This window comes from Alosa pseudoharengus, unplaced genomic scaffold (genome assembly GCF_046254945.1).
Source record: "Alosa pseudoharengus isolate Yale_2024_CS ecotype anadromous, Long Island Sound unplaced genomic scaffold, YU_APseudo_1.1 YU_APseudo_1.1_scf_13, whole genome shotgun sequence".
NCBI classification, from domain to species: Eukaryota; Metazoa; Chordata; class Actinopteri; order Clupeiformes; family Clupeidae; genus Alosa; species Alosa pseudoharengus.
In genome coordinates, this window is record NW_027468598.1 from 27,990,441 (window position 1) to 28,014,555 (window position 24,115).

The 24,115-nt window shown below is 45.1% G+C and overlaps 1 protein-coding gene across 3 annotated transcripts in view; it reads right to left on the reverse strand.

Moving 5' to 3' along the window:
- Positions 1-2,548: 2,548 nt before the first annotated feature.
- The window catches only part of dock10 (dedicator of cytokinesis 10), a 136,089-nt gene continuing 114,522 nt past the window's right edge, over positions 2,549-24,115 (reverse strand). For 2 of the 3 annotated variants that reach the window (XM_076282756.1, XM_076282757.1), the window contains exons 39-57: positions 23,470-23,571; positions 21,605-21,714; positions 21,294-21,403; positions 20,708-20,845; positions 19,773-19,955; positions 19,297-19,407; positions 18,199-18,414; positions 17,733-17,790; positions 16,231-16,329; positions 15,124-15,230; positions 14,616-14,738; positions 13,874-13,987; positions 11,357-11,503; positions 10,571-10,781; positions 9,933-10,123; positions 8,000-8,100; positions 6,692-6,830; positions 4,558-4,633; positions 2,549-3,921 (exon numbers count right to left, since the gene is read on the reverse strand). In XM_076282756.1, coding sequence (XP_076138871.1) covers positions 3,863-3,921; positions 4,558-4,633; positions 6,692-6,830; positions 8,000-8,100; positions 9,933-10,123; positions 10,571-10,781; positions 11,357-11,503; positions 13,874-13,987; positions 14,616-14,738; positions 15,124-15,230; positions 16,231-16,329; positions 17,733-17,790; positions 18,199-18,414; positions 19,297-19,407; positions 19,773-19,955; positions 20,708-20,845; positions 21,294-21,403; positions 21,605-21,714; positions 23,470-23,571 — 2,395 coding nt within the window. In that variant the 3' untranslated portion in view covers positions 2,549-3,862. The remainder of the gene's footprint in view (positions 3,922-4,557; positions 4,634-6,691; positions 6,831-7,999; positions 8,101-9,932; positions 10,124-10,570; positions 10,782-11,356; positions 11,504-13,873; positions 13,988-14,615; positions 14,739-15,123; positions 15,231-16,230; positions 16,330-17,732; positions 17,791-18,198; positions 18,415-19,296; positions 19,408-19,772; positions 19,956-20,707; positions 20,846-21,293; positions 21,404-21,604; positions 21,715-23,469; positions 23,572-24,115) is intronic. The other variant, XM_076282758.1, reaches the window with a different exon arrangement.

The following is a 24,115-nucleotide window of genomic DNA, read 5'->3' on the forward strand; positions in this document are numbered from 1 at the left end:
TTAATGTGTGTTGTCTATGTGCGTGTAGGTTACAGTGTGTCTTTGTCTGTGTATGTGGTGAGTGTGTAAAAAGGGTGTGACATGAAGACCGTATGCTATCACAGTGACAACAAATGACACAGTGTTAATCAAGACTAATGTTGATTGTTTTTAAAGGGTTCTGTAATAGATACTTACTGTGCAGAGTACAGATATGTAGATAGTTGGACTCTTAATGGTATAGTATTTTATGGTAGATAATAGGTGCTGTATGCTGGGCACTGTTAAGAGTGGGATGTTAAATCAGGCTGTGTAATTAGATCAAGACGAGTTGTGTAGCTTTTGGTATTGAGCAGTGTAAAGTAAGACTCCTCACTTACTCTTCATAGACAGATTTAAATAGATATGACTCATCTCTCTCTCACACAGACACACACACCAGCACACACACACACGGATATACTCATCCATAGGTTCGCCTTGAGACTAACTCTTCGCTCTGGTGACTTAGGGGGCACTTCAAATTGTTTCCATTTACTTGTGGTCTGTTCTGAGGCTTAGTATGAATTAATAAGGAGGCATTCTGTTCCTGTCCACTACATGGCCAGTAATTATACCCATCAGACAGAGGCACAGGCCTATACTATTCCATCTCCATGCGGGATGTTTCCACGGAGAGGAGACACTCATAACAAAGAGCTGCTTTCACTAAAATAAAAGACATGAAATTGTTACTTTCTCTTTCAGTTGGCTGCAATCAATTGCTTTACTTACATCCAGATATATTTATTAGATAGTATTAGGTTTACTATACATATAATACATTTATCTGGATGTAGATATATATATTTGCATATCAATTTAATATATATTTCTTTTGTTGGTCAATTCCCACTTTTTCATAGGCTACAATTTGTGTAAAATGTCATCCAAAAGGCACATGTTATTTCCTTTATTATTGGGTTATTCGTCATATGATCATCCCAGTGATGCATGTCTAAATAAGACAAACAAAATCAACAAAATCAAAATTAAACAGAAAAAAAGGTATTTATACGTCCCCATAAAACAGCAAAAAAGACTATCCAAAGCTAGTTTGGCTCAAAAACAGAAAGCATCTGCTAAATGCCGTTAAAATAAACATAAAAACATCAAGACGGACACTCAGACTCCACATCACCCTCTCCTTCAAGGTCCCTCTGACTGCACAGATGACCAAAACGTCACTTATTGCCATTTAAGGCACTTTATCACAACTCAAAAGTGTGCCAGAATAACCCAAAGGCCCAAATCTGTGACCACTTGTTTATAAATAATCTTCTTTCCGTAGTAAGCATTGACATGTTGGTTTCAGATTTGATTGGTTGCCTGCAGGTTGATGAAACATGCTCTCCAGGTGGGATCGTTCAAAGACTCAAGACTCAAAAGAGTCGTTTGGTCCGGCGGCCATCGCTGGCAGGCGGGGCAGGGGAAGAAAGGCCCTTTGTTGCGTCTCGCTGAGGCTGCGACCGCCGGACGACACAAAGGCCCATTCTCATCACGCAGCTCCACTTCACACACGCGTCCGTCTATTGAGCGCGTGGAGGACCCGCAATTATCTGTAATTACGCAGGCGATGAGCCCCGCCGCCAAAGGGAGCGAAAGGAAATGACCTGCCGCTGCCGTCCCAGCTGGCATATACGCCGCGCCTGGCTTCTCTGGGCAACAATGGCATGGAAAAAAAAGCCTGTCAGCGACAGCCTGGCTGTCACCTGTCTGCATGTGGAAGAGCTGTCCGACTCCCCAGAGGACGAGAGAAGGATGGCTCATAGGATTAAGCGTGTTGCATGGGATTAGCTGTGATTGGAGACGGGAATGCAAACAGATGATTCACTGAAAAAAAGTTAGAGGACCCTCAGGGTTATGGTTAAGGTGCAGTATGACCTGGTCATATCTGCCATATCAATTTCCTTCATAAAGTGTGTAGCATTATCTCTGAAGTGTGCAACATTAATTGGCTTGTATAAAGGTATACAGTATGTACAAGACCTTGGTGTGAGTGAAAATATATAGCTTTATATGACCTTTCATATCTACATAAATCATAATAACACTGATATAAACAGATGTCCAGGGTTCTCACTCTAAGTCAAATGTAAAATTAAATTCCATGACTTTTCCCTGACAAAAAAATTAATTTCCATGACTTACTATACTATTTACTAACGTATAGCGTTCAAGAATATTTTACTTTTTAGAGTGAAAGATGAATAAATGGACATTGAATAAACAAAGTTGAGATGCGTGGAAATATTTGTATTAATGTATTTTGGCAAATAAATTTTAAACTGCTACAACAAAATTCCCTGATATTCCTTGACGTTGCACCAAAAATGATAAAATTCCCTGACTTTTCAAGTCTGGAATAGACTTTCCAAAATATTGCAGAAATTCCATGACCCGTGTGAACCCTGGATGTCTGTAACCTAGAATACATAACAGTGTGAACATTAACTTTCAAGCCTATTGGGACCTTTAGTTTAGTGCATCTGCTTCAGCATGTAAAGCTTAGATTAACCACATCCACAGGTGGACATTAACAAAATTTATTTAAATGTTATACATAAAACTTAGTTTCTTCATTCATTTGTTTTTTTTTAATTTATCCAAACAAAACTTCATATATTGTTTATATATATGTATATAAAAAAGGAACATTTTAAATATTAATTTTTCTTATTTACAATTTAAAACAGTACATGAAATAATAATAATAACAACATTATCAATCGTAAAAATGTTATAAAACAGTAACTGCTCATCTTGAAAGACTGCGACGGGAGTGTGTGTGTGTGGGGGGGGTTCACATGGTTAGGAGGAGACAATGCGGCAATGCGGAGGATCTCTACATTCAGACAGGTACGGGAGGTGCGTTCAACAGGGTGAGCAGGTGGACAGCATGGGCAGGGGGGGCTGACTGCCCTTGGGCAGTGCAAGCTGTGTGTGAGAGCCATGTGTTTGCGCGTGTGTGTGTGTGTGCGTGCGTGTGTGTGTGTGTGTGTGTGTGTGCATGTGTGTGTGTGTGTGTGTGTGTGTGTGTGTGTGTGTGTGTGTGTGAGTGCGTGCGTGCGTGTGTGTGCGTGCGTGTGTATGTGTGCGTGCGTATGTGTATGTATATGTGTGTGTGTGTGTGTGTGTGTGTGTGTGTGTGTGTGTGTGTATGTGTGTGTCTGACTGGCTAGCGGTTGGGTGCGTGTGAAGTGTGTACAAATGCAGAGCAGAAAGCCAACATGACCCCTGCTGAACGCACCTCAAGCTCATTAAGGTCACTGTTTTTTTTATCTTTTCTAAGGGAAAGGGTGTAGGAGAGAAGGCAAACTGCAGGTGGAGGAGAGTGTGTGCAAAAGGAGTGTGTGTGTGTGTGTGTGTGTGTGTGCGCGTGTGTGCGTGTGTGCATGTGTGCATGTTTGTAGTGTGTGTGTGTAAGAGTGTGTGTATTTGCTGAAGACATTATTTGTATGAGGTGTCTCTATGTGTGTGTGTGTGTGTGTTCGTGTGTGTGTGTGTGTGTGTGTTTGTGTGTGTGTGTGTATTTGTGTGAGAGAGAAATAGAGCGAAAGAGAGAGAGAGAGAGACAGTCTGCTATATCAGAAAAAGCAAGGCAGGTGTCCTTCCACATAAAAAGCTACACACTACAGTAGCCAAGGCCTACGACTAGTCATCCACAGGACTGCAACCTTTCACCACGACTACACTCCTTTATCGTCAGCTTCCCTTTTGTCACACCTCCGCCGTTTCACAGCTCACAGTTTCCCCTTCCGACTGCACAGATCAAGGCAATAACACTGAACATCAGCTTCCAGGCGCCATTTTGGCTCCAAGGCTCCTCGGTTTCCAGCCGGGCCTACAGGCTGCTCAGCAGGCGCTGTGCCGCTCCGCCCCGGGCTGTTTTGTGTGGGGTATCTTCAAAAGGCACAAGCAAACACAGACATCTTAGACAACGCATGGTTTGAACTGATAGCTGATGTTTTGGAGAAAGAAAAGTCTCATTCATCAATTATTACAAATATTTTTAAAAAATTACACAACATGATCATAAAAAGAATGAGTAGTATTGCAAAATACAAGTGTGAGCATATTTTGGTATGTCATGCATACTGTATGTTGAAATATGATGTATTTCAGGAGAAGAGGTGATGACAGAGAGGAGACGAGAGAGAAAGAGGAAAGGAGAAAAGAGAGGAGAGGAGACGAGAGATAGAGAGAGAGAAAGGAGAGGAGAAAAGAGAAAGGAGAGGATATGAGAGAGAGAGAGGGAGAAAGAGGAGAGGATAAAAGAGAGAGGAAAGAAGACGAGAGGATAGTGGAAAAGGAGGAAGGGGTGAGAAGAGGGGAGGAGAGATAAGAAGAGGGGAGGAGAGAAGTCGAGGCGAGCCATGTGATATTTTAAGGCATGAGGAGTGAGAGAGAGGAGACGAGGAGAGGAGGGAGCAGAGAGGAGAAAAGGAATGGTGAAAGGAGAATGACAGAGCGAGAGAGAGAGAGAGAGAGAGAGAGAGAGAGAGAGAGAGTAGGGTGAGCGGTGGAGGCGAGACATACCCCCTTTCGAGGCTGCAGGATGTGAGGAGTGAGAGAGGGTGGAAGGACTGGAGGAGGAGCGTACACCACCACAGAGCTGAGAGGAGGAGGAGGAGAGGAGCAGAGCCGCACAGGAGCAGAGACACAACACACACGTCAACAACCACACCGCGGGAGCAGAGACACAACACACATCTACCACAACCACAAACTACACAAACTACAGCTGCACATCAAGCACACTCATGTAGGAAAACACAGACACAGACACACACACACACACACACACACACATGCTGCAACAAGCACACTCAAGTTGGAAAACACACACACACACACACATACATGCTGCAACAAGCACACTCGAGTAGGAAAACACACACACACACATACATGCTGCAACAAGCACACTCGAGTAGGAAAACACATACAGACAGAGAACAAAGGCACAGAAAATAGGAACAGGGGCATGGAGATAATGGAGTCAGAATTACAACAGCTCAATGACAAAAAAAGTAAGAGAGAGAGAGAGAGAGAGAAAGAGCGAAAGAGAGAGAGGAACAGTGAGAGTCAGAGAGAGAGAGAGAGAGAGAGAGGAACAGTGAGAGTCAGAGAGAGAGAGAGAGAGAGAGAGAGGACAGGAGGTGACAAAGAAGAAGAGCGGAGAGGTGAGATGAAGCCCATTCCACAGCTAGGGTCTCAGACAGACTCAGGCTTTGTGTTATTATTAATGTCACACACTCCAACCTAATGGGAGCCCAGCTGTCCACACACCAAGCCAGTCACACAGCAGTCACACCTGTCCACACCTTCAGTCCACTCACAATCACTCACCCATCAGGTGCCACGCAGTTAGACAGAAATAAAACCAAATCTGGTGCACTGCTGTGGTCTTATGCTATTGTATTGGACACCTTCTTTCACCTTCTCACATCTTTTCATTTTTTTCCCTTCTGCCTTAGGTCATTCTTTTGTTTACTGCACTTAGCACTTTATTGTGAAGCACTTTGGTGCGGCTCAGCCGTCTGTAAATGTGCTATAGAATTTCTTGAATTTCCCCTTGGGGATCAATAAAGTATCTATTGGACTTGACTTGACCTTAGCAGGGGAAGAGGTGACCAGTCTACAGTAACATAAGATGCACTCTGTTTATTTACTATTATTGTTTGTTTTTGTTTACGTAGAGCACATTGGATTACCCCTGTGTATGAAATGCGCTATAAATAAACTTGCCTTGCCTAAGAGAGGTACAGTAGGCTATCTGCCTGGGGTTGAATGTACACTCATGATGCAGTTTAATCCACCACTTAGTGAGAGTAATGGAGGTGTGTAGCTGAATATCACTACTAATGTTCTGCATATCGGCTTACACATTCTGTGCTCGATTGGTTTTGCCTGAGTGTTGACCCATCTGCTGGCCCAGTACAACACCATTAAATATTAAGACCATGCATGCTGCTTCATGATCAGATAACCCCTGTGTATGTTTATTATGACATTAGCAGGACGTGTGAGTGTGTGTGTGTGTGTGTGTGTGTGTGTGTGTGTGTGTGTGTGTGTGTGTGTGTGTGTGTGTGTGTGTGTGTGTGTGTGTGTGTGTGTGTGTGTGTGTGTGTGAACTAAATGGACTAAATGGAACTGAACATAACTCAGTAGAGTTGATTTGCATTGGACAGAGTTGAGTAAAGTTGAAAAGAGTGTCATTCCGTTAAAAGGAGTTGAAATGAATAGAGCCGAATAGAGTTGAGTAGAATTGAGTGGGGTTGAGTGGGATTAAGCGAGGTTGAATAGAATTCAGTAGAGGTGAAATGAGCTTCATACAGTTAAATGGAGTTAATTAGAGTAGAATAGAGTTGAGTAGAATTGAGTGGGGTTGAATAGAATTCAGTAGAGGTGAAATGAGCTTCATACAGTTAAATGGAGTTAATTAGAGTAGAATAGAGTTGAGTAGAATTGAGTGGGGTTGAATAGAATTCAGTAGAGGTGAAATGAGCTTCATACAGTTAAATGGAGTTAATTAGAGTAGAATAGAGTTGAGTAAAATTGAGTGGGGTTGAATAGAATTCAGTAGAGGTGAACCTAAGGCATACTGTACAGTTAAATGGAGTTAATTAGAGTAGAATAGAGTTGAGTGGAGTGGAGTGAAGTGAGAGACCTGTTCGTTCATGATGGCGGAGAGTTCCCCGAGCATGTCTTTATAGTGCGCCCTCATCTCCTCCTGATACTCCAGCTGGTCTTCCTTTATCAGACGCTCATTCACATCCAGGGCCTGGCCACACGCATCCGCAAACTGCCTGCAGGGGCATACGCATATACAAACATGTCACACACACACATACACATACACACACACACAGACACACACAAACACATACACATACATACTGTATATACACACAGTCAGGAAAAACCATCCTCCAAAGACTATAATTAACCCAGGAATAGGGCCATGTTTTGACTAAATAATTACAGTGTTCACTTTCACACATTGCTCTCTCACTGAGACCCCAAAATAACCGCTGTTCCTGAAGCAAAATCACACACGACTCAAAAGAAATGGGCCATTTCCGATTTACCACAGGGGCACGGCACACACACCAGGGGATACCCAGAAGACCTCACACTTTGGTTGAGAAATCATTTGATTCTTCACAGAAACACTGAGACTGGGTGGCATATCACTTACAGGCAGTAACACGCATGTGGCTGACTTTTATTTGGGAAATAATAAATGGGGGAAATGTTTCCTTTCCAACACTGGAGCATCCCTATAAAGCCTCAGTATATTATTAACATGTCAACAAATCATCTGCAGTGAGTTCGAGGAGCGTATAAATAGTTTTAGAAGACTGGTCTACTTTTTTTTGAATGTACATGCCACTATCTCATCTTGTGTAGCCAGCTCTATTGATTATAATTGAAGCTAATTGTTGTAGCATCTGCTCCGCAAACGGAACGCTTCAGTTACGTCTCCGGTGTAGCCTGCCTGTACGAGGACTGTCTCAACGGTTGAGTTATGCTCACTTGTTTTGCCCACCACCAACCACACAGCTGAATCATTTAATAGACATGGAGAGTGGGACATTTAGGAAGAGATAGTATAAATGAGTTCAGTCTTTAACAGTGAAATACTGAAAGAGCTCTGAATGACAAAAGTCCTTGCTACAGTATAACCCTCCGGTCCTCTTGATGGCGATAAAGAGTTCTGGCGCCCTCTAGTGGCAGCTGTTGTGTTGAGCCGAATCTCAGTTTCCTTATGTATGCAAACTGTGGTGCCCCTATAAGACTGTTGCCCAGTTGACCTTGTGATGCATCTATGCGGTGGTTGTCATGCCACCTTTGAGCAGATGTGTTTTCCTAAATACTTAATAAATACGCTTACATCTACCCTATGCAAACCGTCACCCCACCATCACAGTCCTGCTTTGTGCCTCTATCAGGCGGTGTAGGTGTGAGTGTGTACCTGAAGATCTCCTTCAACAGTTTGACCTGGTTGTCCGGGTATTTCTTGGCGTTCTTCTCCTCCAGAAAGGCTCGGGCGTACGCCATCGGCCCAGCATTCACCTTTGGACGGAGTTAGGCAGAAAACAAACTTTAGTCTGTAGTCTGTAAACACAATACACTTATTCAATTCACATTGTCAGAAGGCAGGGACAAGGGTAGGTGTTTTTTAAATTTATGTCTTGCGATCAGTACATGACGTTACAAAAAGGGGTTTTCAATGTCATGAGAATTCCCATTGACTACTCCTAATTGCCAATGTATAACTGCCCAAGCAGGAAAAGTCTGAAAAAGTGCTGTATATCTGCAGCCACAGGGCTCGAAACAGGCTGGCTAACTAACAGAAAACAATACACAGATGAAAATTCTGCAAGACACTACCTTATATTTATGACCTTAATTGACCCTACAGTTCCACAGTAAACACACCGAATGGATTACAAGATAGAACAGTAATGCCTTTGCTTTGCAATACAATGGGATGAAATTGAATGGATATTTCCAATGCTGAGTGTGCCTACTTTCTCACTAGTGTACACATCTACTGTCTCACTGAAGACAAACGGAGATATACAGACTCATTGTCTGTATCTTTATTCCATTTTTTAACCCCATGTGACCTTGTTTGACCCGTTAAGAAGTGAGGAAAAGTGTAAGCACTAGTAGTGTCCATCTGTCTTCATGCATGAGGTCACACACATGTCACACACTTGTCACTTCAGCTAAACTCATCAGACTTATCTTCCCCTATGTGCTGGATATACTGACATAAGGTCATCAGAGGGTCACCAGGGTCTGTCTGAGGGTCAGTCGAGGGTCATGGGGTGTTATGCAGCTCTGGGTCTTAACTGTGCCACCCCTGAACCTAATCTCTTGACACACACACACACACACAGGATTACCACACAAGGGCTGTTCCCTTAACCCGATTTACTCCTAAAATGCCTGCTAAAAACGCCTATAGAATCCTATGGCATTCTAGACTAAATAACCTTATTTCCTGAGGGTTTTCTGAAAACATACTAAAAATTGTCAACATTTACCAAAATGTAATATCTAAGCCTCTGTAGCACCTAGAAACATGACATAAAAAGCATGCTGCGCTACGCAGCATCCAGCGGGAGGGTCAATATTGCGCTACGCAGCATCCAGCGGGAGGGTCAATGTTGCGTCATGCAGCATCCAGCGGGAGGGTCAATGTTGCGTCATGCAGCATCCAGCGGGAGGGTCAATGTTGCGCTACGCAGCATCCAGCGGGAGGGTCAATGTTGTGTCATGCAGCATCCAGCGCGAATGGGTTAAGAGCCAGTTTCGGCATCTGCTGGCCCACCACTGACTGCTGCAACTGAGACACCTATGATCTCATGCTGCCAAGATAATCATAAACATAGCCTTTGGGAGAACCAACATATCATTTGACCATTGTATTCTGGGAGAAAGGTTAGAAATAACAATCAGTTTCATCCAAACTGCAACCCAAAGCCTTGCCCTAGACTTCAGCTCTCCTGCTGATTTTTAGATTCCAACACCAACATTCAGATTCCAAATTCCAAATTCCAGTCAAGTTCAAACTCATATAAACAAGGAGCTCAGTGTGTTGTCCATGATCACTCTCTACTTGTGTGTCCTGTAAGAGTGTGTGTGTGTGTGTGTGTGTGTGTGTGTGTGTGTGTGTGTGTGTGTGAGTGTGTGTGTGTGTGTGTGTGTGTGTGTGTGTGTGTGTGTGTATGTGCGTGTGTGCGTGTGTTTGTGTGCGTGTGTGTGTGTGTGTGTGTGTGTGTGTGTGTGTGTGTGTGTGTGTGTGTGTGCGTGTGTGTGTGTGTGTGTGTATGTGCGTGTGTGTGTGTGTGTGTGTGCGTGTGTGTGTGCGTGTGTGTGTGTGCGTGTGTGTGTACCTTGACGCTAACGCTGCCCTGCAGTTTGAGCTGCAGCCGGATCATGTCCACCTCGTCCATGCCGCAGAGCTGGTTAAGCTCGGACACCTTGCGGGACATCTCGTCGATGGCCACCTCGATGGGGTTCATCTCCGTGCTCTGCTGCTCCACCACCTGGATGCGCTTCTTCAGGTAGGGGAACGACGAGCTCGCTACGGGGAGACACAGAGGAAAAGGAGAGGTCAGAGAAACAGGGTCTGAGATGACCGATTGACTGTAAAAGAGGCCATGAGAATGTAAGCATCACTCACTATGCCATAAGCTCACTCACAATACCATAAACGTAACCATAAACTATGGAGAAATGCATTTGCACCTATTCAATTAGCTGACGTTTCGTTCAAAGTGCCTTACACTTCATTGCTGATATACATTGAGTGGTTTTGCACAGGTAAACATGACCTTCTCCATCAGTATTTGTGGTCTGTGGGAGCCTAGTCCATCACTCTAATTACTTTATTTAAAATTATCTGTAAACATGTGTACTACATCCTAAATCAAGGTGGAATCATCTCCTAGACGGATGATGCAAATGTAGAGTCATAACAGTCCGAGTCGGGCTGATAAGTAAGGATGCGGTTGTCATGGCGACGTCTCACTGGTGAGGATGGTGCGTCTCTTGCACTGTTCCTCCACGTCGCCGTGCTTCTTCCCCGACAGCGTGAACGGCGTCTCGAATACGAAGCGACTGATGTTGTGATGCCGCTCGAAGTCCGTCCGCTTCTCCTGCTGCTCCTTCTCGTCGAAGTAGGGCACCACGTACGTCACCTGGATGTAGGCGTACCTGGGGTCCAGGTCTTTGGAGTTCACCTGAAGACAGAAGAAGTTGAAATGAACATTTGTCTTTGTGAAATCAACCACTTAAAGTGATGATTGAAGCCTTGAAAAAGTTAGCATGTTATTATGGAACAATATTATACAATGATGGTGCAATACTATAGCAACTGCTGGTAGACTTTTGCAAGCAGAACAGTATTAAAATAGCAAAGCATTCCCTCTTCACACAACATTTTAAAGTTATACAGTGTGAAAACGTCTAATTTTGAGATAAATACATTGTGGGAATAGGTGAATGAATCTCATTCCTGTTACATTTTTACACATTACAAAGGTGTGATGAGGTCAGGTGAGAGATGAGGAGAGGAGGAGAGGAGGAGAGAGACAGAGATAAAGGTGTGAGGAGGTCAGGTGAGAGATGAGGAGAGATGGAAAGGAAAGAGAGACAGAGATAAAGGTGTGATGAGGTCAGGTGAGACATGAGGAAAGGAGGAGAGGAAAGAGAGACAGAGGTCAGAGGTCAGGTGAGAGATGAGGAAAGGAGGAGAGGAGGAAAGAGAGACAGAGGTCAGAGGTCAGGGGAAAGAGGATTGGTGAAAGTCTCTGACCTTGTTGGAGTCCTGGATCATCTTGACGTTGTCGGCTCCAAACTTGTCGGAGTAGAGCTTGAGGAGCCTCTGGGAGATCTCGGACAGACCCGTCAGCTTGGGCTCTTTGTAGATGAACTCTTTGCTCTCCTCCTCCTCGAAGAAACCCTGAGGGAGACAGGAGCACAGCAAGGTCACGCTCATGCCACACATGGGTGCACACTGACCTCTAGTGGTGGGCAAGGGATGTGCAAGAAATCTGTATGGATGTGTTGTAAAAATATGATAAATTGTCTATTTTTGTGTTGGTATGTGTGTGTGTATGTGAGTGTCTGAGAGAGAGAGAGAGAGAGAGAGAGAGAGAGAGAGAGAGAGAGAGATTGAGAGAAAGAGAGAGAGAGCGAGAAAGAGAGAGAGAGAGAGAGAGAGAGAGAGAGAGAGAGAAAGAGATTGAGAGAAAGAGAGAGAGAGCGAGAAAGAGAGAGAGAGAGAGAGAGAGAGGGAGAAGGTGGGAGAGGGAGAGGGAGAAGGTGAGAATGTGGATACAGTATGTGAGCATGTATGTGTGAAAAGCACAGCAACCACTCTTGACACTATTAAAGAAAGTTAAGACAGTGGTCAGATTGTTAGCGCACAATCCTGCCTTAAGAAGGAGTAGTCCATTACAATAGTTATTCTATTAATAATAATAATGACATAGGGTTGCTTCTGCAAGTCAGACAAAGAGGTGGTTGGCATGGTGACACCCATAGCAACACTCCGTACCACCCAATGAGTATCATTCAGCTCCAAGGGAACATGGAAGCTTCTTTATACCAGCTTCTTTAACACCAGTCATTTACACAGTACTATGAAATACAGAACAATCTAACTATGATACAACATAGTACATAGTATACAATATAAAAAATACAAGTCTGCACTTTTCATTATCTAGATATTAGCCTAGAATTCAATACATAATTGAAACTGCAACACACTATTGAGTAATCTGGTCATTTATTGTGCATTACATGATCTAACTTTATTCAAATAAAGTAGAGTTAAATGTAGTATATAACCCATTATATACCTACATCTAACTGTAGTGTTTAGGCCATTGGGATAAAGGAGGGTCTACTTCAGACTGAATTCTACTGGAGGAGCAACTTCAAACAGGTGGCAGATTCTCAGGCAGAGGAATATGGACAGTGCTGTGTGTTGTTAAGCCCCCAATGGTGCTACTCTAGGACTGCCCAGTAGACATAGACCTACTAAGGCCTTACGGTCACTACCACTGGACGACTATAGCCTCCCACCAACCAGTGTGCAGCGCAGACACTAGTGAATAGGCATGGGGGGGTGGGGGGGGTGTCTTTTAGGGGAGACCAGAAGGCACATGGCACATATCACACAGCGGTGCGTGTGTATGACTATGTGGGGATATGGGAGAGAGCGAGGGTGAGAGATTAGAGCTAGCTGCGCGGAGAGAGAGAGAGGTTAGACGCAGAGCCAGCCGGCCAGATGGACGACTGCAAGGGGCAGAGGGCAGAGCGAAGAGAGAAAAAGGGAAATATAATCAATAAAAAAAACTTACCGCGGCCTTGACATTAAGATAACCATGAGAAGAGGACAAGAGCAGACGTAAGGGGAGTAAGAATTGAAGACTTTCAGAGATGAGCAGAATAGCTACATAGAAACACACACACACAAACACACACACACAGTCCTAACAGCAGAAGAGACACACACACACACACAGTCCTAACAGCAGAAGAGCCACACACACACACACACAAACACACACACACAGTCCTAACAGCAGAAGAGACACACACACACACACACACACACACACACACAGTCCTAACAGCAGAAGAGACACACACACACACACACAAACACACACACACAGTCCTAACAGCAGAAGAGACACACACACACACACACAGTCCTAACAGCAGAAGAGACACACACACACACACACAAACACACACACACACACACACTTGAGAGCTGGCAGACAGATATGAGCACTGTGTGTAAGATGAAGGCCATACTGTATTACCCAAGTGCCCATAAGTGTAGATATACTTTTAGCATTTCATATGTTCCCCTCTTTACACAGACGCTTCCACAGACGAGGAGAGGACTTTGTCTGCGTCCTTCAAAGCCCTTCAGCGGAGGAGTCGCAGGTGTGAGCCGAGAGCAATCATCAACGTGACATAAAAGAAGTACTCCTAAAATGGTCTGCAGTGTCTCCCGCAGAACACCCACACACACACACACTTCCTCACTCACATACACACACCCACACCCATGCAAACTCTCTCTCTCTCTCTCTCTCTCTCTCTCTCACAAACACACACACACACAGAAGCACACACACACATACACACACCCAAACAAACACACACTCCCCTCACATACACATCCACTTCCTCTTTCACACACACACACACACACACACACACACACACACACACACATACACACACACACACACACACACAGAGAGTCCTAACTAGCCGTTAGAGGAGTGTCCTGGTGTTTGCTCACCTGGCCATAGAAAGCCACGCGGTAGTAACGGCCAAACAGGCGCTTTTCCGAGTTCACCACCTCCGTCACCTTCAGGTACGACCGGTGGATGTCATAGTACAGCTCAGACAGGCGCTGTGACACACACACACACACACACACACACACACACACACACACACACACACCACAGGCGAGTTGAACAGAGCCATTAGAATCAGACACAGACACATCAAATGAAGACACAGAAGAGCACACTACTCTTACATACTGATATATGTATACTGTATATTTACACACTACTCTTACATACTGATACATGTATACTGTATATTTACACAATGGCCAAAACTTTGCATGGTAAAGTAACACACATCACACTGATTTATGGTGTTCCAATTAAGTCACTAAAACAGAATGGCCACAGGGGGCAGTGTAACACCAGAGTTGGCTGCTGCGTGAGTATCAACTAATTTGACAGCAGTAACAGAAGACTCATTCCTCAATATGAATAATTATCAATGATAGAGACATTTTAGGGTTTGTGTGCCATTATACAAACTTTACACTATGATGTGCCATATACAAACACACAAAAGTGAAGCTATGGGAGACCATTGCTATGGTCACAGACATGATAAAGATTAATTTCAAATTTAAATTTAAATTCAAAGGATTGTTTAGGACGTCGTTTTTCCACGTCAATCAAACAGACTGAGGATTTCTATACAGAGGAGACTAAAGACGAGATGCTCAAAGTCACCTTGAAGTCCCTCCGCTTCTCAAAGACGGCGATGACAGGCTTGTTGATGTCGGCAATCAGCTCGTAGCGCTCTGACTTCCACAGGTAGTCCACACACAGCTCCAGCTGTTCCACCAATGTGTCCTTCAGACGCAAACAAACAAAAATAAAAACAGCGATGTCTTTGGTACACAACTCCATCTTGAGTCTACACTGAGGTATTTATCTACCAAAGCCATGCATATTAGCATGTCAAGTAAACAATTATCTATTCGATTAAACCAAAGATAATATACTTTATATATAATATTTGTAATATTTACAGAATAGTATATGTACTGTAACAAATGATCTATTTTAAAATAAAAACTATCGATCACATTGATCAGTGGGCCAGAGTTCATGAGTAGTGTTCTTCTGCCAACACACCTGGATCCAATGTGGGGTAAATCTGACCTACATGTCCCTACATGGCTCGATCTGGCCCTACTCTGGCCCGGATGCGGCCCAGACGTGGTGGGTGCTGTACCTCGGTGTATGGCGTGTCCTGAGTGCCGGCGTCTTCCTTCATGGCCCCCTCTTCCTTCACGTTGGGGGAGATGCTCATGAACGCTGCCCAGCCCATACAGAAGGAGGCTGCACAGCCAAACAGTAAGTGAGGTCAGGACATACAGGAAGTGATGTCACAATCTGCACTCACAGCCATCTGATGGATTCATTCATTCATTCAACCATCCATCCATGCATTCATTAATCAATTTCCCACCTCAACAATTCATGTATCCATAGCATCACTGCCATGTCTGTGTGACATCAGGACTGTATCACAGGACTGACATATCGGAACAAAGTTGTGACTGGCATGCAGTCTTTGTTTGAGAGTTTGAATTCCCATTGGCCAGACATGTGGAGCCATTATCAAAACCAACCAATCAGATCGTATTGCCCATGCAGTATCACAATCACCACCAGCTAGAGTGTGTGATTCTGTCATCACTATGACAACAGTCCCACATGAGTGTGATAGGGGAATCAAACGTCAGTGCTCTGACAGAACACACCACACCACCTGTGAACTCATGCTCAGGGTCTGACTGTGTGTGTGTGTGTGTGTGTGTGTGTGTGTGTGTGTGTGTGCACTGTGAATCATTCAGAGAGGAACAGAGGGAAAAGGGTGCTGAACCAGTGAAAACCAGTAATGATAACATCAAGGCATAAATAATAGGAAGAAACTTCACTCCAAAATCACTCCAAAAATTCACTCAAAATGTCCAATCCACCTGAAAGGACATCCCTGCACAGACCTAAATGTTTGGTCTACAAATAAGAAATACAAGATGCATTTAAGTGTATCTGAACAACACACACACAAACACACACCACCACCACCCATGATAAAAAAATTGAACTATCAAAATATTTCACACAAAAGACTTTTCCTTCACACCACTACTAAGCACCGCAAGGACAACACACTGTAAGAATCAAAAGAGGGGGAACTAAACTATAAACTACTTGTTTCTAGAACTTTCTTTACACATTTCTACTAAGACTAGTTTAGTCACTGCCCACACGTTGGTTGAAGATCTATTTTTTGGGGTGCGTAGACGAGGGAGACGGCGGAGGGGACACTCACTTTCTCCTTCTCGGGGGGTTAGTAAGGGGCTACAGTTAATTGCATTGGCTTCCTCGGGGACAACACTGGACATCCGGGCCTTTTCAGGTTTCCAATAGCCTGCGTTGCAAAGGAGGGTCAACAGGTTTACACTTCAACAGCTCGACAGGGAATCGCCTCGACACTAGCACGGGCATGCACACGGAAGCGAATGCTTTGTACTGCACGGACATGGAGGCGCATGCTTGCTTGCTACGGCATGGACACGCAAGCACATGCGCATGCTTGGCACACGGTACGGACACGATCATGCAGCGTTCGTCAGGCTCGCACATGCAGACGTGACAGCAGAGGATTCTGGGTACAGATCTAGCTCTGGACTAGGGTCAGATCAGGGTCAAATTAGGTCCATGTCAGAGCCAGACCTCTTCCAGACTTCTAGACGCTATGACCTAATAAAGGCTAACTACTGAAACATGCAAACATGCAGAACAAAATATACTCATAAACATGGTGATATTACATTTAACTTCAAATAAGAATTGCATTAACACTTGCACCTACGCTTACTCTATGTAGTACTTCAAATACTATGCTTGCTTTTAAAATCCCACCTGGTCTAACAAATAATGAGCATGAGGCTCTGAGACGCCCTGAGGATGTTGGGCTATTCTAATGACCACAGTGTCTCAGTGGCTTTTAGCGTGCGTTTAAATGCATGTTAATGGAGCCGAGCCTGAAACTGTGTTAGGAAGCCTGGGCAGCAGAGAAACACACAGCTGGAGATTAGCCATGGGCAGAGAGCCTGGGCAAACACAGGCCTGTGTGTGTGTGTGTGTGTGTGTGTGTGTGTGTGACTGTGTGTGAGAGTGTGTGTGTATGTCTGTGTGTGACTGTGTGTGACTGTGTGTGTGTGTGAGTGTGTGTGTGTGTGAGAGAGAGAGAGAGTAGGTGTGTGAGTGTGTGTATGTGTGTGTGTATTTGTGTGTGTGACTGTGTGTGTAGGTGTGTAGGTATGTGTGTGTGTGTGTGTGTGTGTGTGTGTGTGTGTGTGTGTGTGTGTGTGTGTGTGTACACGCTTAAAGCCTGTTATTGAGCAGACAGCAGCTCAGCAGTAACACAGGCCTGCCACCACAAACCCGTCATCAGCAGAGATGTGTTCAGCCCCTACAGTTCACAAGCACTGGTTACAGAAGCACTGTGGTGAGAGACTACACCAGCAAGCACGCGCGCACATACACACACACACACACACACTCACGGATCACACACATACAGATGGCAGACACACACAAACACTCACACATAGAGGTGGCACACATTCACACACAAACAAACACATATTTAATGACAAACATACACACGCATACACACAGCCCTGTGATGTACACACAAATATAAACGCACAAACACATCAAGCTAAAGACAGACAGACAGACAGACACACACCCACACCCACACACACACAAAAGCACAAAAGACTGTGGAGGAACAGCCATGCAGGGCCACCGGGTGTAGCTCACCTCTCCTCTTCAGGGATTCAGCAATCAGTGCCGAGATATGGATATAACACATGGCAGCCTAGAGAAAGAGAGAGAGAGAGAGAGAGAGGAGAGAGAGAGAGAGAGAAAGGAGAGAGAGAGAGAGAGAGAGAGACAGGAGAGGAAACCTCAAACATATGTAATATACACTGTTGTCATTTTATAGCATAAGTGGTTCCCCAGAAGCTGGAAGATCCTTCAGATCATGTGACTAGAGACCCATTTAGGCTGCTCCTGACCACTATAACCATGAAACCGGACACCTCATTCCTGCCGTAGACAGTGTGTTCCTGGACAGCGCCAGCCCTGTCTCCAGTCTCCAGGCAGTATGACCCTTGTGGGTTGCCGTACCTCTGACACATCTCAGCTATCCTACACACCCAACCTTTAAATGTCTCTCCTCTCTCCAGTCTACAGCATGTGGTATGACCCTTGTGGGTTGCCGTACCTCGGAGAGGTCTCCGTTGCGCACGTGGATCTTGGCCATGCTCTCGAGCCAGGTGCGGCGCAGCTCAGGTGTGCTGGCGTAGGAGTTGGCCAGGCTGTACTGCAGGTCCACCAGCATCTCGGGGTCCTTCTCGTGCTCCTTCATCTGAGACGTGGCCATCAGCACCGTACGGATCCGCTTGGTCAGGTCCTTCACCTCCGCGGGGAACGACGTGCTCTGGAGAGAGGAGAGGAGAGAGGAGAGAGAGAATTAGAAAAGGGGTGATGAGAGGAAGAGGAGAGAGGATGGGTGGAATGGAGAGGAGAGGAGTAAGGAGGAGAGGAGAAAGGAGGAGAGGATGGGTAGAATGGAGAGGAATGGAGTAAGGAGGAGAGGAGAAAGGAGGAGAGGATGGGTGGAATGGAGAGGAGAGGAGTAAGGAGGAGAGGAGAAAGGAGGAGAGGATGGGTAGAATGGAGAGGAGAGGAAGAGAGGAAAGGATGGGTGGAATGGAGAAGAGGAGAGGAAGAGAGGAGAGGATGGGTGGAATGGAGAGGAGAGGAGAGGAGAGGAGAGGAGGAGGAGAGGAGAAAGGAGGAGAGGATGGGTGGAATGGAGAGGAGAGGAAGAGGAGAGGAAAAAAGAGGAGAGGATGAGTGGAGTGGAGAGGAGAGGAAGAGGAGAGGAGAAAAAAGGAGAGGATGGGTAGAATGGAGATGAGCGGAAAGGATGGGTGGAATGGAGAGGAGAGGAGAGGAATGGAGCGGAGCAGGGCAGAAGAGGGTAGAGGAGTAGGAGGAGTGGAGAGGATGAGAAGAGGAGAGGAAAGGAGGAGTAGAGAGCAGGAGAAAAGGGGGGATGAAGAGAGGAGGAACAAAGAAGAAGAGAGAATAAAGATGAAGGGGCGGAAAAGGCAAAGGGGAGAGGATTCATACTTCTTTTCAACACTCAACATAAGCCATGTAGACGCATAGCTATGACTAACTGACTCAACCACATGCAGCAGTACTTAAAGATCTCTCAGTGAAGAAGTTCTGGATATTATGAGGAAGAGAAGACACAGAACATAAAGAAAAACTAAAAGTAAAGATGAGTGAAAGCAGAGTGTATGTGGTTCACCTTGAGGGGGACGTCCCCGTTGGAGAAGTTGTTGATGATGGCCAGAGACTGCTGGAAGCGCGAGCCTCCGATGCCCCCGTCTGCAATCAGCTGACTGACCGCTTTGATCACCTGAGGGACACACGGACAGGAAGACACATGAAATCTAAATCTGAAATGCGCTACGAGTACTGTTTTTTTTATTTATTAACTGTTGCATGAAAGGCTATGGATCACAAAATTTTAACGATACATTTCACCAGAATTCATTCCTGCAAACACTCACAGTGAACTAAAAGCAAACAAACAAATGCACACACACACAGACTTGTTAAACAATAACTAACACACAGACACACACACACACACACACAAGTGCAAACACACACACACACACTTCCTGATACGCACCTGCAGGTGTGAGCGCACGATGGACTTGCCCTTGGTGAACACACACACACACACACACACACACACACACACATCCTGATACGCACCTGCAGGTGTGAGCGCACGATGGACTTGCCCTTGGTGAAGTCAAAGTTCTTGCGCATGAAGAAGTAGAGCAGGGCGGAGGCCTCGGTCTGGGAGCTGCAGGAGCGGTGATTGCAGCACTTCAGGATCTCATAGCACAGGCAGCCACACATGTCCGCCTTACCCTGGAAGAATGCCGACGGGAACTACACACACACACACACACACACAGGGAGAAACAGAGAGGGGGGAGAGATGGAGGGAGAGAGAGAGAGAGAGAAAGACAGAGACCAGAAAGAAGTAGAAATAAGAGAATGAGAAAAAATAAAAGGATAGAGTAGAGAAATTAATGAGAAAAGGGATGACATTAGAACACGAGCTACTACACTATACAGCACAATAAATGAATTAAAAAATACAGTACAGTGTATAGAAAATGCCAAAACGCTACAGGATTGAGGTACGTTGGGGGATAAACTCATTTTGAATTATCTCTTAAAGGTGCTATAAGCGATGTAACGCGGTTTCTAAGCTAAAACATTTTTGTCACATACAGCTAACCTCACCTCAACATTCGCTAGCTGCCTGTGCCCTGAATACACTGTAAAAAAAACGCCGTCTCCATGGTCAGCCTAGGCTCCAAAAACAGCCACAAACCAACATGGGCCAACCTTGCCCATAAAAACATAACAAACTGTTCCAGCAAAACACCGGCGAGATGTGTGTTTGGGAGAGTTTCAATTGCACGGGAGGGAGGGGGAGGGAGTAGCAAGCTAGCTCTCTGTTTTGTTTGAACGTAAACAGAAGTGACGTTACCCTGCATCGCTTATAGCACCTTTAATAATCTCTCTACGTGTTTATCGTGAGCCATCTGGCACTGCAGTGCAGCAGAGCCCTCATATAAACCAGGTGATGTTCAGCGCAGAAAGGCGTTTACAGCGGTGATGACTTCGCCCACCTTCTGGATGAAGAGACGCAGTGCGGCGAAGACGTGTCTGAGCGTGGTGGTGGACTGGTTGATCTGGAAGAAGAGCAGGTAGGTGTCGAACACCTTCTTCATCAGTGAGTTCTGGCCCTCCTCATGCTGAAGCTGCTTCTGTTGAACCAGGGGTGAAAAAAAAAATATGTATGTGCACCCACAAACACACACACACACACACAGACACACACATACACACACACACACCCACACACACACCCACACACACAGTTCTGCCCTGGTCTAACACAGTTAAGTATACAGTAAGTTCTCTGGATCAGTTCCAGTCAACTGTCGTATATATGGCATCCACCAGGGGGAAGCAAAGCACTATCCTGCTGTTAGGACATCTCTACTCTGCTTTGTGCTGTAAAATGATACTAACACACTCAACCCATGCTCAAGACCACACAGAAAGAAGAAGAAGAAGAAGAAGAAGAAGAAGAAGAAGAAGAAGAAGAAGAAGTCCACATTTACCTCAACAAATCAGCTGAATGTAAAGGTTTATGACCTGATGTAAGGCAATTCAGACTTACTGAGGGTAAGTGGAAGATGGCCAACTCACCTTGTGATGTTGAACAAACAGACCCAGCACGTCCAGAACAGTCAGGGCCACCTCAGTGGAGAGGTTCGCCTCAATATCCATGGGGGTCAGGACATCACCCTCAGGGATATCTAACGCACACACACACACACACACACACATAAAATAAATCCAGTAGAGCATTAGAATATTGCTTGAAACATAAAGACAACTGGCTCATTAACTCAGATGGCTGATATGGGGAAAAAGGAAGCGTGGGCCACAGAAATATCACTACTGGTCTTAAATGATCTATGTGCATGTAGCCTGAGGGTTCTCTGAGCTGTCTTTACCTGACTCCATCATCTGCAGGAGTTTGGGGTTGGTGAGGGCGTTCTTGCCCCTGATGATGGGCATAGTCTGGGAGCGGGCATGCCTGTGCCCATCCTGCCCAGACTGCATCCTGGGTAACAGAACATCCATGGGCAACGTGATTAAACAATTCATGGTACAGAAGGAAAACAAAAATTAGCAACGCCTCTGTCAAGCTGCTTCTCTGGTTCACCTTCCTTTAATTAAACTGCATGTTTTATTTTCCAGTTCAAGTTCAAGTGCAGACCACTTCGAGCCAACATTAGCTGGAGGTTAAATCTATACAGGTTAACCTTATTAAAGCAGGGTCTGACATATAGCACAGTGCATGTAGTGGTATCACAAAGACACAGAGTCAGAGTACACAAACAGGAAGTAAGGGAGAGGGGCATGCTGGGATACAAAATGGCCACCAAACAGTCACATGACACACTTGCACTGGATGTATGTAGACTGTGGGGACAGGAGGCTCTACCACCACCAACAAGAACTACACAATGATGAGCTGTTGGGGGAGGGGGGGGGTTTCACAAATACGAATGAGTGTATAGTGTGTGTGTGTGTGTGTGTACAGTACTGTGGCCATTTGTAGTTGAATCTAGGGAGCATGGCGCACGCATACATTGTATGTGAGGTCATTTGCACTAAAAGGTCATTTTTGGTCGTTTGCACCAAAATCTAGAGACAGATTGTTCTTTGATTAGGTGTTTTAAAACCTGTGGATGTTGTGGATATTAACACCATGATCTAGGAGATATTTCAAGACCAACCCCACCCTTAGACCCTTTACAGCAATTCATTTCAAATATAAACAGGAGAGCTGTTCAATTCATTGTGCTGTGGGTATATAATTTTCCCACAGTGACCAATCAACAATCTATTTAGCATCACAGTTGGCTGCTGGCAGTCGTAAACGCGCCACATGTTGTACCCAAGATCCGTAATGTATCAACTGACTCTAATGGATCGCTTTCAGACCCAAGCCTGAGACAGCCATCCAGCTAACGTTACCTGAGACAGCCATCTTGCTAACGTTATCTGAGACGGCCATCTTGCTAACGTTACCTGAGACAGTCATCCAGCTAACGCTACCTGACACAGTCATCCAGCTAATGCTACCGGAGATGGTCATTCAGCTAATGCAACCTGACACAGCCATCCAGCTTATGCTACCTGAGATGGTCATCCAGGTGAGTTCATGTTTCGCTCAGACTCAAATTAAAATAACCAGCTCTCCGTTTCAGTAGCACTGGAGCCTAACTAGTTACAGCCCTCTTAAAGAGATAATAAACAGGGCAACTTTTAGAGCAATGCTGCTTCGCAAATGACTGACAGATGTTATTTGGACACTTTTCTGCTGACATTGGATATCACATTTTTATCTGGAGATTTGAAATAGCAAGTAACTTGTCACGATTATCCTAATAGAACATCTGGAACCGGTCATTTGATTGCCCAGCAATATTGCTCAAAGTCGCCTGATGTATCATCACTCTTACAGGGAAGCTACACCAGGCACGTAACTGAAGCGTTCCGTTCGCGACGCGTAAAATCCATTTTAGAAGAATGGTCTACATGTATTTTCTTCGAATGTATGCACTGCTATCACGTCTGGTGTAGCTACTTCCATTGATTATAGCGGAAGCTAATTGTTGCAGGAGACACAACGCGAACGGAAACTTCAGTTACGTGCCTGGTGTAGCTTAGCCCTTACAATGTGATGTCTGACTACTAGAGCATAAGGCTTATGACTGATAGAATCTAGCCTACAGCAATCCAGCTTCTAAACGTATCACACCCCCTGGTTTAGGAGTGAGCCAATGGCAGTCAGTGGGCGGGCATTTACCATTGTGGGAGGAGTCCTGAGGACTGGTGGGAGGTGCTAGAGCCCTTCAGGGTGCCATTGTTCTGGGTGGCCTGAGCCAGCTTTACAGCTGCCGCTAGCTTCCTGTTCAACAACGAGCCAATCACAGCAGGGGTTATTCTAGGTGTTACCTCCACTGTCATCATCACCATCATCGTCCTCAGCACACGCATCATGTACAAACATCGGGAGACAGGCTTCAAGTGAACTGGAAGGCTAGGGTCAGCAGTGTCAGTGATCGAGTTGTCTAACGTTCAGATCCTAAAAAGTTAGTTCCATTAGAAGGTATACCAACTGGCTGAAAGGGTTTCACAGAGTAAGCGATGTGATGTTTATTAGTAGATCTTTTTGGCTGCATAATGATGCCTGAGGAAAGAAATTTTAAGCTCCTTGTTTAGAAGGAGCTATAGGCCCTGTTAACACCAGATATGGGCTAAAAACCCTTTGAGTTAACACCAGATACGGGCTAGAGCTCTTTCAGTTATCTAATCTCTGTGGAGCAGACTTAGGGACAGTTTCCCATACACAGATTAAGCATAGATCAAAAGCTCTTTTTGAGAAGAAACCATCATTGCCATCCTCTTTCAGTTTAGGACTAGGCTTAATCATTGTATGGGAATCCAACCCT